The 14240-nt window shown below is 39.2% G+C and overlaps 1 protein-coding gene across 3 annotated transcripts in view; it reads right to left on the bottom strand.

The window, feature by feature from the left end:
- The window catches only part of SLC25A13 (solute carrier family 25 member 13), a 102505-nt gene that overhangs the window by 49782 nt on the left and 38483 nt on the right, over positions 1–14240 (bottom strand). For all 3 annotated transcript variants that reach the window (XM_072854241.1, XM_072854240.1, XM_072854239.1), the window contains one exon: positions 1781–1920. In XM_072854241.1, coding sequence (XP_072710342.1) covers positions 1781–1920 — 140 coding nt within the window. The remainder of the gene's footprint in view (positions 1–1780; positions 1921–14240) is intronic.

Below are 14240 nucleotides of genomic sequence, written 5' to 3'. Positions count from 1 at the left end.
TTTATGCTCTTTCTCCCTCTTTCTGTCCTATATCGATCATCACCAAAAGGGCTGTCTGGCTGTCGAGGACCAGTGATGAGTTCCAACACAACCTTTTACTCTGCACTACAACTAGCTAAGATTCACTTTTGCAATAGAGCCGGTTAAAAAAAAAAAAAAAAAAAACAACACAAAACCGAGGCAGGGCAAGACACACCAAAACTAAATACAATTCTCCCCAGAATGCGATCACATCCAAGAAAAGTCCTTTTAGACAAGGAAAGAGGAACACCCCTCCACAGGATGAGAAAGCCTAGTAGTTAGGACTCATCTCCATGGTTAGAAAACTCCTGCCTCAGCTGTTGCTTTTCCTAATTCCAAGAAAAAACATGAAAGAACCCAAAGACACAAAGAAAGAACTCAAATCTTCCAAATACCCAGCCATGAGGTTTCGGGCTCTTTTAGGTCTGTAGCTCTAACCTCCCTCACCGCTCCCCCGCTCCCACTTTTTTTTTTTTTTTTTGGCCAAAAAGTGTCCTTTTTTTCATTCTGGGTTTTTCTTCAGGTTTTCCTCAGATCTCTAAACAAACAGATGCGTGAGGCAAAAAGACTGTGATTTTAACCCACCAAAATCAGGATACACGAACACCAGAACATGGGGCCAGAGACATTTTTTCCTAATCAAGTAACACATTTGCTCTTTTATCCAAAAGAGGTTCTAGTTCACTATTCTGTCACGAAACTGGTCTATGTCTTAGCTAGTTAGGAGTTACAATAGTCAAAACCTAAGGGAATATGATTTAATCATGTGATACCTGACGTCCTCTTCATACAAAGTTAATTAGGCTCTGTTCTACAAAGTCAATTTGAAACATTTGTCTCAATAGCATTATCTTAATTATTCCTCATCAAAATGATACCACCTCCTACTGTGAACTAACATACTTGTGTAAACAAGAAAAAAAGAAACCTTGCAGTCTTGAAGCAGGTTCCCATTTTAAAACTCTCTAGTGTAAATACTAATACAGGCATTAAGTATTCAGAAGGAATACAAATAAGAAACTCACGTGTTTTACCACTTCAAGGATCACTTTTCCTACTGAAGACTGTTTTTAACAGTACTGCTGAAATACAGATAATCTGTTTATTTTTTTATTAGCACAATATTTTGTTTTCTGTAATAAAGTACCCTAAAGTGTGAATAGCCAAGAATTCCTTGCAAAAGAAAGACTGTATTTTATTCTCTACATAGCACATTTCCCTGAGACTCTTATTTCAAAAAAGGTCAAAAGTAAGGAAGTGTGTGGAAAGGGCTTTCAGCAAAACAACATCTTTATTGGATATCAGCACTGAATTAAATACAAGTCTGGTAAACATGCTGTTTACAGGCAGTACTTCCTAATACCAGTCTGGCAACTGGATCCAAAATGTTGAGTACTGTTATTTAGCATTCTTTGACTCATGTGATTTAAATACACAGGAGATTTTCAGACTTTGAGGTCTAGGTTTTTTATTTCATGTCTCTGTCTACACAACAGTTTAGAAAAGATCACCTTCTGCACACCAGGTGCCAAAAATGAAAGAAAATTAAAAAAAACCCAGCTAGCCTGAATCAGCAATTTTACTACAAGCATATCCTATTTATCAACACACTATTAAAGTCCAGCACTATGACTGTAAAAGCCTACTCTTGGTCTACCTTGCAACCTTCCTACCAGCGTGGTATTTGGCAAGTTTGCAAATACTTTGATTCTTGCATTCTTCTTATTGCTCTTGACAAACTGTATTGTATTAGACCCACCAGTAAAAACTGGGTGAACTCCGCATATGTTAGGTGCCTTTTTCTATCCTTTCCAAAATGCAGCTGTACGAACTCCGAATTCCAGTTAAACGGAATGTGCTGATGAATTGTGGTCTGGCCAAAAACTTGCTTAGCATCCTCTGGGAAGAAAAGAAAAATGTTCGTTTAATAATAAAATAACAAAAGATACAAGCATATATTTATACAAGTAAAACAAATATGATATTTTCTAACAGGAAGGCAATACTGTTCATACAAATTAGTTACATATTGTAAAGCAAACCTGATTTTTTTGTTGAACAAAATCATAACAAATGAAAAGTTTTGAACACTCTCACAAACACAACCTCTGAATAATCTCTTTATTTGTGAAGTTTTATACTCACAGCATTTGATTAGAAGAGACTCAACTAGATATTTCAAGTTTCAAAGTCAAGCAAGAAAAGATTAAAATTAAAAGACAATTTATAAAAAGATGACTAAAGCTAACCAATTTTCAGCATAATCTTTTCAAGCTGCTAACAATGAGAGTTTTGTGTCACTATAATTCAGGCTTTTGTATTATTCCCAGAGTTCTCCACATTCAAACAAATCAACTACAAAAATACCAGTATTTCAAGATCCACTTTTCTATAGTTACCTTAGAGGAGCAGTGACATGCAGGGCAGGGGATGGGGGGGACATGGCAGGCAGGAACACAAACTTACCACTGCCTCCAGCACTAAGCAGACTTTAATCCTAGACCTCTGCTACAACGAGGGGGGCAGTGCAACGAGTTTGTTTGATCACACCTAAATGCAAGCTTCATAGTTTAGTTCAGTTTAGTAGTCGTAACGGGGCAATGGTTTATTACGGGCTTGGCAGATTTTTTGGTAATACATGGCATTTTTGGTGAGGAAACAACTATTTGAAACACAGCAAGTTGTACAATCAGTAATAAGGACCACACATTGCTGGAACGGGACTGTACGTATTTTAACTAATGGAAACAGCAACAAGATCGAGGAAGTACTTGTTTCACATGACAGCGCCTGCTTCAGTGTGATAGTCTGTCTCAGCCAAAAATATAGGACAAAGATATCTTCCGAAGACAAGATCAAGGCCGGAGGTTCCCAACTGCTACATACCTTCCTAATTGCCATACGACTCCTCCAGCAACTCCAGCCAAGAGCCAGTTCTTGCCTCCTGCTAGTTCCTGCGGGCATGGACTACTGGTTCCCAGGAGACGCTCCCTACCCCCAGGCAGGGCCAGGAGCTGGTCTCCTGCTCCCTTCACGCTTTGTGGAAGAAAGACCAGGAGCCCAAACCCAGAGCTCCTGTCTGTCTCTGCAAGCACCAGGGCTGGAAGCCAGTTCCCAAGCATGGCTGGTGCCTGGGGGCGAGGAAATCAGCACAGCTTTGTGCCTGCCTGTGTGCAGAACAAGCTGGGAGCCACCTCACCGGAGCCAGCCTCTGCCTACCAGGCAGACCTGCGAGCCGCCTTCCAGCTCACCCCAGCCCCACAAGCAAAGGTGGGAGCCGACTCCTTGGAGCCATGAGGTTCCATCTCCTGCACAGGTTGAATTCTGGCTTCTGGTTCAGCCCATGCCAGCCAGGCACAGTGGCTCTGCTGACCTGGGGAAACCCACCCAGGGTGAAATTCCCACTTTCGGGCAAGGAAGCAGGAAAAAGAGAGAGCGGGGTGGGATGGCTCAGAGCCAGGAAGACGTCAGGAAGTGCCCAAGTGAATGAAGGATAAAGACACAGGAAAAAATGGTCCCAAGGAAGTGAAAGGGACAGGTGTCCTGCCACACAGACCCAAAAGCACTGCAGTTGGTGTTAGCCACTAGGACAGCTTGTTCTAAGGTGTGCGGGCTGTTCATATTCTGGGATTCACGGGGAGAGTAGAGATGATACTGTGAACCTCTTCCCATCCCTCAGCACAGTCAGTAGTTTCATCTTTAAAAACACATCACCCACTGATCCCAGGGAATCAGTGGTGAAAGAACAAGCTGGATTTAACTTAACAAACAGAAAGACTGACCCCAGTTAACCTCAAATTCTTAAAATTCAGAACTTCAAGCCCTAACGTCCTATGAGAATTTTCTCCAAGCAACGTCACACAGTGCCCCCAGGACAGCATTGTTCATTCAAGTCTTCAAGCTCCATCACAGTCAGCTTGGATCTTGTCTGCCAGCATTCTCCAGGAGCAAAATTCTGCTCTCAGGGCAACAGGAGGGAAAGCCAATCAGTTCAGGGTGAGGTCCTGTCCCTCTACTGAATGTCTTTTATTTAGGTTGCTTCCTACTGACACAGCTCAAGGCACCTTGCCACATGTCATTGGAGATCACCTCTATAAAGTTCTTGCTTTCTGCCAGACTTCCTTCCCCACCCCTCAAAGAAGGGAACCCGCATGAAGAAGACAGACTGTGTTGTCCGCAAACAAGAGGAAATGAAGGCTGTCTCTTCCTGGTAGCAACCACTCTGCTTTTCCAGAGGAATGAAGATATTTCCAGAACAGCTCCGGTACCTGTCTCTTGCACAGAAATCAGATGCTCATCTGCTTTCTCTTTCTCCCCCATTCCATCTTCTGAGTTTCCCCAGAGCAAGACACTGATATTGTTTGGATGAGATTAGGAACAAGTCACTGTTTACCAAAACCTATGTTTGGTTGGACTCCAGATTTGTCTTTCAGAGAAAAAAGGTGCTTTCTCACTTGATGCAAGGTAAGATAGGAAAATCTTAGCTAGTATAAAAGCAGTCTCAAATTCCTTTTGAAGGGGCCGGGCTCCTCACAATCTTTACTTCAACTTGTTAACATATGAAAGTTACAGAGTGTCCTCTGATTATGCTACTGTAATTTTATTTTAATTAGTTATAACACATTAGCTATCTTGAAGGAATGATGCGTCTTGCTCCCCCAACTCTGTGCCTTGTAAACCCTCCAACTAAGTGGCCGCAAAGAAAACTTCCAGCTCAAGAAAATAAAACATCAAGATGTGAAAAGAATGGTAATTTCAGACTAAAGATAATGTTTAATTATTTGCATTACAAATGGCAAAGGAACTCACAGCAATGAAACTTAAAACCTCATCAAGCCAGCTAGGAATATAGTAAGGTACATACCCAGGGCATTGCATTCCTTTGTCTATTTTAGAGATTAAAGGCTACATGCATGCCTCAGAAGTTCATGTAAGTACAAATATCCTTCTGAACAGTCCAAGCAGGAGATGTACACTTAATTTTTGCTAATGACTTGGAAAACACAGACTACTGCATTAGCGTAGGTATTTAGTACAATAGCAAGAGAACTCCCTACACTACTTGATCTTTTCAAAATCATACTGTATATTGATGTCAGTATGTCTTAGCAACTAATACCAGGTGCTTTTCTGACAGAGTGCATGTTGGATTATACAGTGCAGATAGGTGACTGGAAGATTGCCTACTGTGCTTCTACCAATTCCTTCATGGCATGAGACATGGTATCCTGTTTGCCACTGTCTTCTTACACATATCCTGTACTTCCTTTTCACAACTATTTATGGTTCACAAACTCCTATATACGCTCAGTTGACAGCATTTTTCCTCTTTCCTTGCTAGTCTCATCACTCATTCACCTACAACATCACTGACTCAAGTCTTGCCTGTAGTCAGATTGCCCGATTCAGACATTGAAGACCACTCATGCTCCATGAACAAATCTTAAGTGTTTTAGCCTGTGATTTAACCATAAAAATGTATCCAATTACATACTAGAACTCATGCCAAGTTATTGTTCAGTTCTAACAGTACCATCTCCTAATCATCTAAGTCCAGTACTAAAATAAAAAATGGACAATTTAAAAATGTAGTTTCACCTTAAACCTGCAGCTGAAGTTCCATGGCTATCCACAAGTTGCTGAACTAAACACAGTAAAGAGCAGCAATGTCCTTCAGTAGCCAGGACGTTTGTTTAGACTTTTTTTTTAAGGAATCTGTTTCAGAGAGTCACAGAATAATTTCCGATGGAAAGGACATCTGGATGTCATCTGGTACAACCTCCTGTCAAAGCAGGTCCGACCAGTTCAGGTTGCTCAGGTCCATGTCCAGCTGAGGTTTGAGTATCTCTAATGATGGAGATTCCACAACCTCTCTGGGCAACTGTGGTTTGATCCTAAACCGATATTTAATCAAAATATCTGATAAACTGAAGCTTTTAAATCCATATTAAAACACTGCTTATTTGTTTTAGTTTTAAAAAGACAAAATGTCAATGCTCCACTGTCTGGAGCTGTAAGAGCACAAGATCTAAAGCTAGTAAAAGATACAACCATTTCTGTGTTTGCATTCTTTGAACCAGAGCTGTTAGAAAGGAAAACGAACAACAGTATCAAGGAGAAGATTTTAAATAGTCATTTTTAGAAATCCATGCTGTCATTTATGTCAATCTTTAAAAAACTAAACTTTTAAACTCAATTTTAAAACAAATTGCAAAGTTCTATAATAAATAATTATTTTTCCCCATGCTGCCTCTAATTTAAGAATAGATACCTTGTCATTGGTTTCTGATCACTGTACAAAAAAGATGTTCTATTTTCCCTCCAGGTGAACTGCCTGCTAGTTTACAGTGGGGGATTTTTGTCCCTTTGGGTCCTGGGGACTTTCTTCTCTCCATGTCACTGATGTCTATGCTTAAACGCTTACTGTACAAACAAGTATACTGCATTCACATTTCCATACTGTGATTAAGAATTATAACTAGAAATAGAGAGTGCTTTGGAATAACCACAGACCCTCATGACACAATGAAGACCACTGCATTTCCCAAGTGAAAATTATCTATTTGGAAATTTGAAATTTTAAAAGGAGGAAACTGAAAGTCATTCTCCCACTATATTTTACATTTAAGAAAAGAACTCAGAAATCTCAGCTCCTTCTATACATTAATCAAGTTTATTGGGAGAACTAGTTGCACATGCCATCTAATCACTTGACAGAACAAGCTACTAAAATCTTTACAGGCTACAGCACATAAATAGCTGATGTATTAAATCTGAAATACTTTCAAATTATTTATTTGCACAAGTACCTAAATGTTTCATGCGGTGTCATCGTTCAGTCCAAGGAAGTTAATACTATCTCAATGCACAGCTATAAAAAAACTTATGATCATCTACAAAAATCCCACTCCCCTTAGAAAATAGCTGCAACATTTCTGCAGAAAAACTGTCAGAAGTGGCTTTATTTTATGTTATATAATATATACATTTTATATATGATGTATGTTATATCTTTACGCATTCAAGCAATTTGTGCATGGTATATAAAATCTGTACCAAAACCTTGGGCCTTGATAAAAAATGAGATTTACCCTGATGATAATGGTAATAGCAACTTCTGCAAAGAACACAGGCTACCTTCTGCAAAGAGGAAAACAAAAGACAAATTTGAAAAGACATGAACTATCATAAGTTAACAAGAGTTCCACATGCACCAATAACCTTTTCAAACCCTTCTGGCAGTAACTGCTTCTGTATTCATCATACTCAAGGCCCGAAGAGGAACATACAAGCATTACAGCTACAACTTGGATTCAACGAAGCAAAATTAATGTGAAGAGTGTGGAATGGATATTTTAGTGTAAAGAGATAAGTTTTTTTAAACCTGAATATGCAAATCCCTGTCATTCTGCTCAGACAAAAGGTGATATCTTTATAAAATCATGTTTTGTTAATGGTTAAGCACTTCTGTTCATGCATTTGGAAACAGTTTCCTTTAAATGGCTGTAATAAAAAAATGTGTTTTTTTGGAAATAATTTAAAATATTTCCTACACAGAAGAAAAGGCAAAGAAGGAAGTCCAGTTGGTCAAATTAAACTATTGATAAGAGTAGCTGTTTCACTATCGTGACTAGGAAACCCCAGCACCTTGCCAATTGCCAAGCAAGACCTGACCTGAAGCTCAGTGGAGATGAGAACAGAATGATTTCCGTAAGCTTTGCAATGGGTCCTTATGGACCATTTGAAACAAATCTACATTTTTCCATAATCTTCATGACCCTGAGTGCACCACCAGGTTCTGCAACCTCTTCCCCATGCCCCACCCATGAGCACGTGGATCAGGGTCCATGCAAAGAACCGCGGGAGAAAGAGCTGGGAGAAGCATCATCTCAGGTCCTTGGTCCTCCTTCCCTGAGCCACCCCCCAGGGATGCCTGCGCCTGCCCATGCACTTTGGTAACCTCGACCCCCTCACTTGGCTTCCCAGCCTGACTTCAGACCTGCCTTGTCCCTGCAGACTTGTCTGGTGTTTGCTGGACTCTTGGCTGACCCTGGTCACTGTCACCAGACCTGCTCCGCTGTCCTTGCTTGGGCAGTGTGGGACTGCACCCCTTGCTGGTACATACTCAAGTAGTAATAAAATAGTAGTAATAAATATTACTCAAGTAGTAATAAAATACTCAAGTAATAAGATTTTGTATTATCTTGTTTTACTGGAATTGTTCAGATTTATCCAAGGTTTGGGTTGGCTTTTCTTTGTCTGGGTTTTTGTTTTATTTTGTTGGTTTTTTATTTACTGTTGTGAACTTCAAATACACAGCTAGTTACAGTTTATTTCCATCCTTCTACGGTCTGGCACTAGGACTGTTCTATAATGATGACTTTTTATTTTGGAAAACATGTCTACATCGCATCTGCTCAGCTAAGATGTGGAATGATGGGTAGTCCAAGTACTTGGCTGGGTTGCCCATTCACCCAGAAGAGGTACAACACTGGAAGTACAAGCGCTACAGTCACCTTCTTGATCTCCCTGCTGCTTTGTCAAGGAAATGGGTTGAAATAGTTTTATAGTGGCCATGGTCTAAAGTAAATAACACATTGGAATAGCTTGATTGCTAAGGATTGCAAAGGAAAGGTACTCATCCCTTCAACTTCCCTCAGCAAAGCAATAAGAGCAGGAAGGGCTGTCACAGCCACCTTCTTCCACAGGTTAGAAGCCCTGAAATAATACACTAATGCTGTATTTTCACTGCTTCTTAATTCCTTGCAAAACATGGACCACAACCTATTCTGTAATTCTGAATTTAAAAAAAATTAAATTAGGTTCTTTCCTTCTTAAAATATTACTAGGAAGGCATCTGGTAGAACAGTCAAACTGAAGATGGCACAGTAGAAACAGGAGCACATAATGTGAAGATAATGGGATTGTATTACACGACTCAAGAAGGGGGGGGAGTGATCTGAAAAAGGATAGCAGCTCAGGTCAGCGCAATTTATCTGCGCTCTATCATGTGGTAGTGCTACTGTTTTAAAACACATTCATTCAAAAGAGTGCAAATCCCTCCATTAGTGCACCTGATCCATTTAGACTACGATCAGTTCCACCTGCACCTGAAAAATGTGGCTGCACATAAACACTTGCATATAGGCACCTAAAAAAACCTGAATTCAGTTCTTGTGATAATTTTTTGTGTGTGTGCACATGTGTAAGTGGTAGCTTATTTTTTTATAGGACTAGTTACTCCAAATTCACAGAAAATCCCCAAAGACAAAATTAAACTCAAATAATAAAAATGGTAATTTTAACCAATTTAGCTATGTTGAGCTAGTCCAGCTGTGGACTAGTGCTGAATTGTAATGGACAAGCAGGTTTCCGCTGCTTAACATAAGCCAGTGTTGTTTGTGTGTAACCAAAGCTGTCATATCAAATTCAATGCCCCCATTTCCACGTGGGTAACTATAATCATCATCTGGACTCATTTCTGTTATCCCTATCATGGAGATGTTAAAAACAAAGGACTTTCAGAATCCAGACTGACTCAACACCTTTCTTTACACTGGCAGGGGCTGACTTCACTGTAGTTGTCCAGGAATACGTATTTACTTCAGAATTCACATGATTGTTTCCTACAGCAGTTTAATATACCAACCAAAGTGATAAAAGCAAACTCCTGGCTCGAAAAAATTATCCTAAACTTCACACTTTACTCTCCAATACAGACTTGAGAGCTCTATTTCTTTAACAGCTATTTTGCTTAGATAGATGGTATAAAAAAAAAAATCACTTTCTTGCAAAGCATTAACATACATTTTCCCCCACTTAAATACTTCAATTTCAAATGCACCACAAAATGTACTCCCACAACAGTACTGTATTAGTATAAAACTATTTTAGTTCAATTAAAATGTCTAACTATCTACCCCCAAACCTACCGAAACTGTAATTTTCACTTTGAGCACTTCCAACATGTTCTCAGTTTTGTTTTCTTTTATCAGCTTATCAAATCAGGTCCTGCATTCCAAATGTTGGAAAAAAATAGTCATTAACTGCTAGGTAACAGCAGATTTTCCAATTTAGAAAACTGAATTAAACACACTGCAAAAGTATGTGTATTTTGCTATCTGAAATTTCATATTAAAATTTGTAATAACAAAACACCTTCCTAGCTCTTAGGGCCTGCTGAAGTTTTTACCTTCTAATCTGTAATTCCAGGACAATTTGAAAAGGGGATGGGGAAAAAATCAAAATAAAAATCAAGCTTAAAGTGGTATACTGCTGCTGCCACAGTTTAAATATATTCTGGTGTGGAAGCTTCTGGTTTGTCCCCAAATGCTGCCTAGTAATCATGTTGGGCTCTTTTTTTCCAACAGGATATACAGCTGTATGAAAGATGGCTAACCCTCAGCTTACTGTTAACCAAAGAGTGACCTCATATAGTTGGAATTTACTCTCAAATTGGCTTTTTCCCACCTTTTCCACACCTATTTTTTTCTTTTTAAGTAGCATGAAGTAGCAGCAGAAAGCACAATATTTTAGCCATAAATATTGAATTATCCCACCAACTGGAAATGCTTTCTGTTACTTCTATCTTTTAAAATTGGAGCCATTATAGTCAATCGTGTAAATCTACAGTTAGCCTTTCATAAAAAGTGGATTTTTGACCCACTGAACTGGAACAGCTTCTGAGCAGTTCTTCTGATCTCTGACAAGATACCGTATAACACATGCATGCCAATCTGATATTGGTGCGCATCTACATTCAGTTGTTCAGAAAACACTGCTCATAAGCCATTTTAAAAGTTCTAAAAATCAGGGTGGTTCTTTTTGTAGTACAAACTGATCATTTAAAGAGATGCAATAAAGCTCCACATATATCAAAAAATTGATACCTTCACAATGGTTTTTCACCTCCAGGTAACATACTAACATCTGGAGCACATCAATGGAAAGCAAAAGCTTATGATATTTGTTGGGCTGCCCTCATAAAAAGAATTGGTTGACTCGGCACATCTCCAGGCAGAAAAGAGACCGTACTGCGACAGCCCCAGCCATGTGCCAGCACCGTTAGAGGCAGTCACAGCAGGGCAGAGAAGCAGGAGGCTGGAGTCTCTCACTAAAAGTGGCTGCTTCCGTTCAGATGTGAACCACATCCATTTTGTGGCTGGAAGAAGCAACAAAGGCTGTATAGCACCTGTTGTACACAGAGGTGAGATTAAGACCAGTGCTGCCAACCAAATCTCTTTCAGATGTTGTAAGTAGACTTTAAAGATGACAACAACCAAAAAATCCCCCCAAAGCCCCCAAACCATAAAGTCAAAGACCAGTACGAATCCTAATGAGAAATTCAGCATGCGTTCCCTTTTAGGAGAGAGGCACTAGCTACTGAACAAAATTATTTTGGTTATAATTTCACTGCCCTACACAAACTTTTCAGCAAGGACAGAGCAGTCTTACGTTATGAAATTTTACATTAATGAAAACATTATCACGAGAACATGCTTGCGCCTTCATGATTTTTCCCAATCAAAAGATCTATGATAAGCTTCAAGTTTCACCCCTCTGCTGAAAATGTTCTCACTTTTACATCCTCTTACTTTCCTTCTGCTCTGGTTGCTTGTGCTCTTGTCACTTCTAAAAACTATGAATTCACTTCCTCATGACATATCCACACACTGTCCAATTAAGCTTGGCCCTGATTTTTGACTGAGATACCTGAGCACATCTGTTACCTCTGCTAAACGTTGCAAATACCCCCAAAAGCAGGCTCTTGCCAAGAGTACCATCACTTTCAGCAGCTAAGACTCTGGATCCAAGCTTGTCTGCTTCTTCTGTCCTCCTTGGATGTAAGGGGAAATAACATTAATTTATACACAGAATATTACATAATTGGCCTACAGAAAAGGTTTTCAACATTTTTCCAAGACGTAATGCCTTAAAAATACTTCTACTTGAGCTGTGGATATCCATAATTTCAGTTTACTGGCAACAGCCTTACATTTCTTGATTACCTTTCCTGGCCTCCTTAGAAGCGAGGAACAAACTGCCAGAGCCCAAAGACCACAGATTTGGAAAGCACTAGGCCCCATGAGGGCATAAAAACTAAATTTACCCCTTCTGCCCTGAAGAAGAAGAATAAAAAAAACAGATCACTTCCACCAACGTAAACAGCATAACCTGGCTAACTAAAATAAAATACCACTTTTATTTTCTCCATGTAAGATAGTTGGGGTTGATGCACATGACATGCGTGGAGAGGCTGATGGTATGGGGTTTTCTCAGCCTGGAGAAGGGCAGGCTAAAGGAGGACCTCATTGCTGCCTACAGCTACCCAACAGGAGGCTGAAGGGAAGACAGAGATGCACAGTGGAACGACAAAGGCAATGGATGCAAGCTGGAACATGGGCAATCCCAACTAGGCATCAGGAAATTATTTTTCACTATAACAGTGGTTGAACACTGGAAGATGCTTGCTCATAGAGGCTGCAGAGTCTCCATCCTCAGAGATATTTAAAACCTTGATTGGATGTTGCCCCCAGAGCAACCTGGTCTTGATGGCTCTGCAAGTGTTTGAACAAGATGGCTGTCACAGTCCCTTCCAACCTAAACTGTTTGATGATTCTGTGATCATTCCTTGGGGTTTGGTAATGAACAAGAGAGATGCTCAGCCTTTAGCCTGATGTTTGTCAGTAGGCAACTTTGATTAAAAAAAAAAAAGACAGCACAAAACCAACAACAAAGAACAAATCAAAACACCAAATTTCAGTTCTGGGTGACTTAGAAAACTCAATTGTATTTTCTAGACCAAATGAAACACAACTGCGTAAAAGGATGGAGCTTCTCCTAATATTTAAAATGACAGATTTCCTTTGTGACTAAACAGGCTTTGTTTTACTTAAGATGCTTTCATGAAGGTCTGCCTCGTTACATAACATTTTAGTTAAAAGAAAAAACAAAACAAGAAAAACTTGCCAAGTTGACATATGTCTAGAAATGAAATTCTCCGAAAACAGTATCAAGAAGATTTCAAAAACTGTTTTGAAGAAAATAAATATACTAACAAGTCTACCTTACATCCTCTTTTAATTAAAACTGGCCATTATTTGTGCAAAATCCAGTACAAACAACAAAAAATATCAGAGACTGAACAAATTTTGCATTTGTAATGTTGTCGTTGGGATCATCATATCTAGGCAACTGTCATTTATAAACCAACAAATGTTTCACTGTGTAGGTGTGAGCTAACACATCACTAGCTACAAATGGTTTCTAACCAATTTGAACCAGCAAAGGAAATTTCACTGAGAAATACTCAATATTGCAATTTATCAAGTGATCAAAGCTTACAGCCTCAGCAATTTATTTTGGTAGTTCAGATTTAGCTTTTCCTTGCTTTATGTGGTATTGAATGTGCCAGGCTGGGCATCACTAAGCTAGGTGTTGTGCAAGAAAAAAAATAGAATTACAGATCCCATAAGAAGAGCCAAGTCATATCAAGCAATTACAGGGCAAAACATAAAATAAATAATCCTCTGCAACAAAAGCAAGAGCTAGCTTACACAGTCTGAACCTAATCCTTTGGTCAGGAAAGCAACTGTGAGACTCCTGAAATAATTCTTTGCATATTGAAAAAGTATCAGAGCATTATCATAAGAGGAAAAACTCTGAAGCTCATCACAATAGCTGTATAGTTATTTAAACCTCTGTTAAGAGCTATGTGCTTTTAGAAAGTTTACAAACAAGTATTCAGGCAATTCAAGTATCAGATAAGCAGACAGGAGTGCTTAGTAAGATGTATCCTTAATTAATGTGTTTATCTAAGAACTGTACTGATATAATTAATAACAGAAGCAGAGACCCACAATAGCTGCTGTCTACATGTAAATAAAGTTTTGTTTTGAGACAAAAGCAGAATACATTGCTCGATTCTGCAGCTGTTACGCTAAACAAGCAACAATTTGGGGTTTGGGCTCCCCATTCCCTTCGCATTTTTGCTGGGTTTGGGGGGTTTTCTTTTGCTTTTTCATTTTTTTTTTAAATGAAAGGACTGACTTGTTCTACAGCATACTCGTACTCCTCAAAGCAGCACAGCACAGCATCCATTTTGAAACAGCTTCAGGTTGAATTAGAGGACCTTTAAAAAAAAAAAAACCAAAACCAGAAAAACACAGACTATGCCACAGCTACATTTCATTAAGTACAACAGCAAGAATTTCTGTCTG

The sequence above is a fragment of the Ciconia boyciana genome, chromosome 2, assembly GCF_034638445.1.
Source record: "Ciconia boyciana chromosome 2, ASM3463844v1, whole genome shotgun sequence".
NCBI lineage: Eukaryota > Metazoa > Chordata > Aves > Ciconiiformes > Ciconiidae > Ciconia > Ciconia boyciana.
The sequence above is the reverse complement of the archived record's forward strand: the minus strand, read 5'-3'. Positions and strand labels throughout refer to the sequence as shown.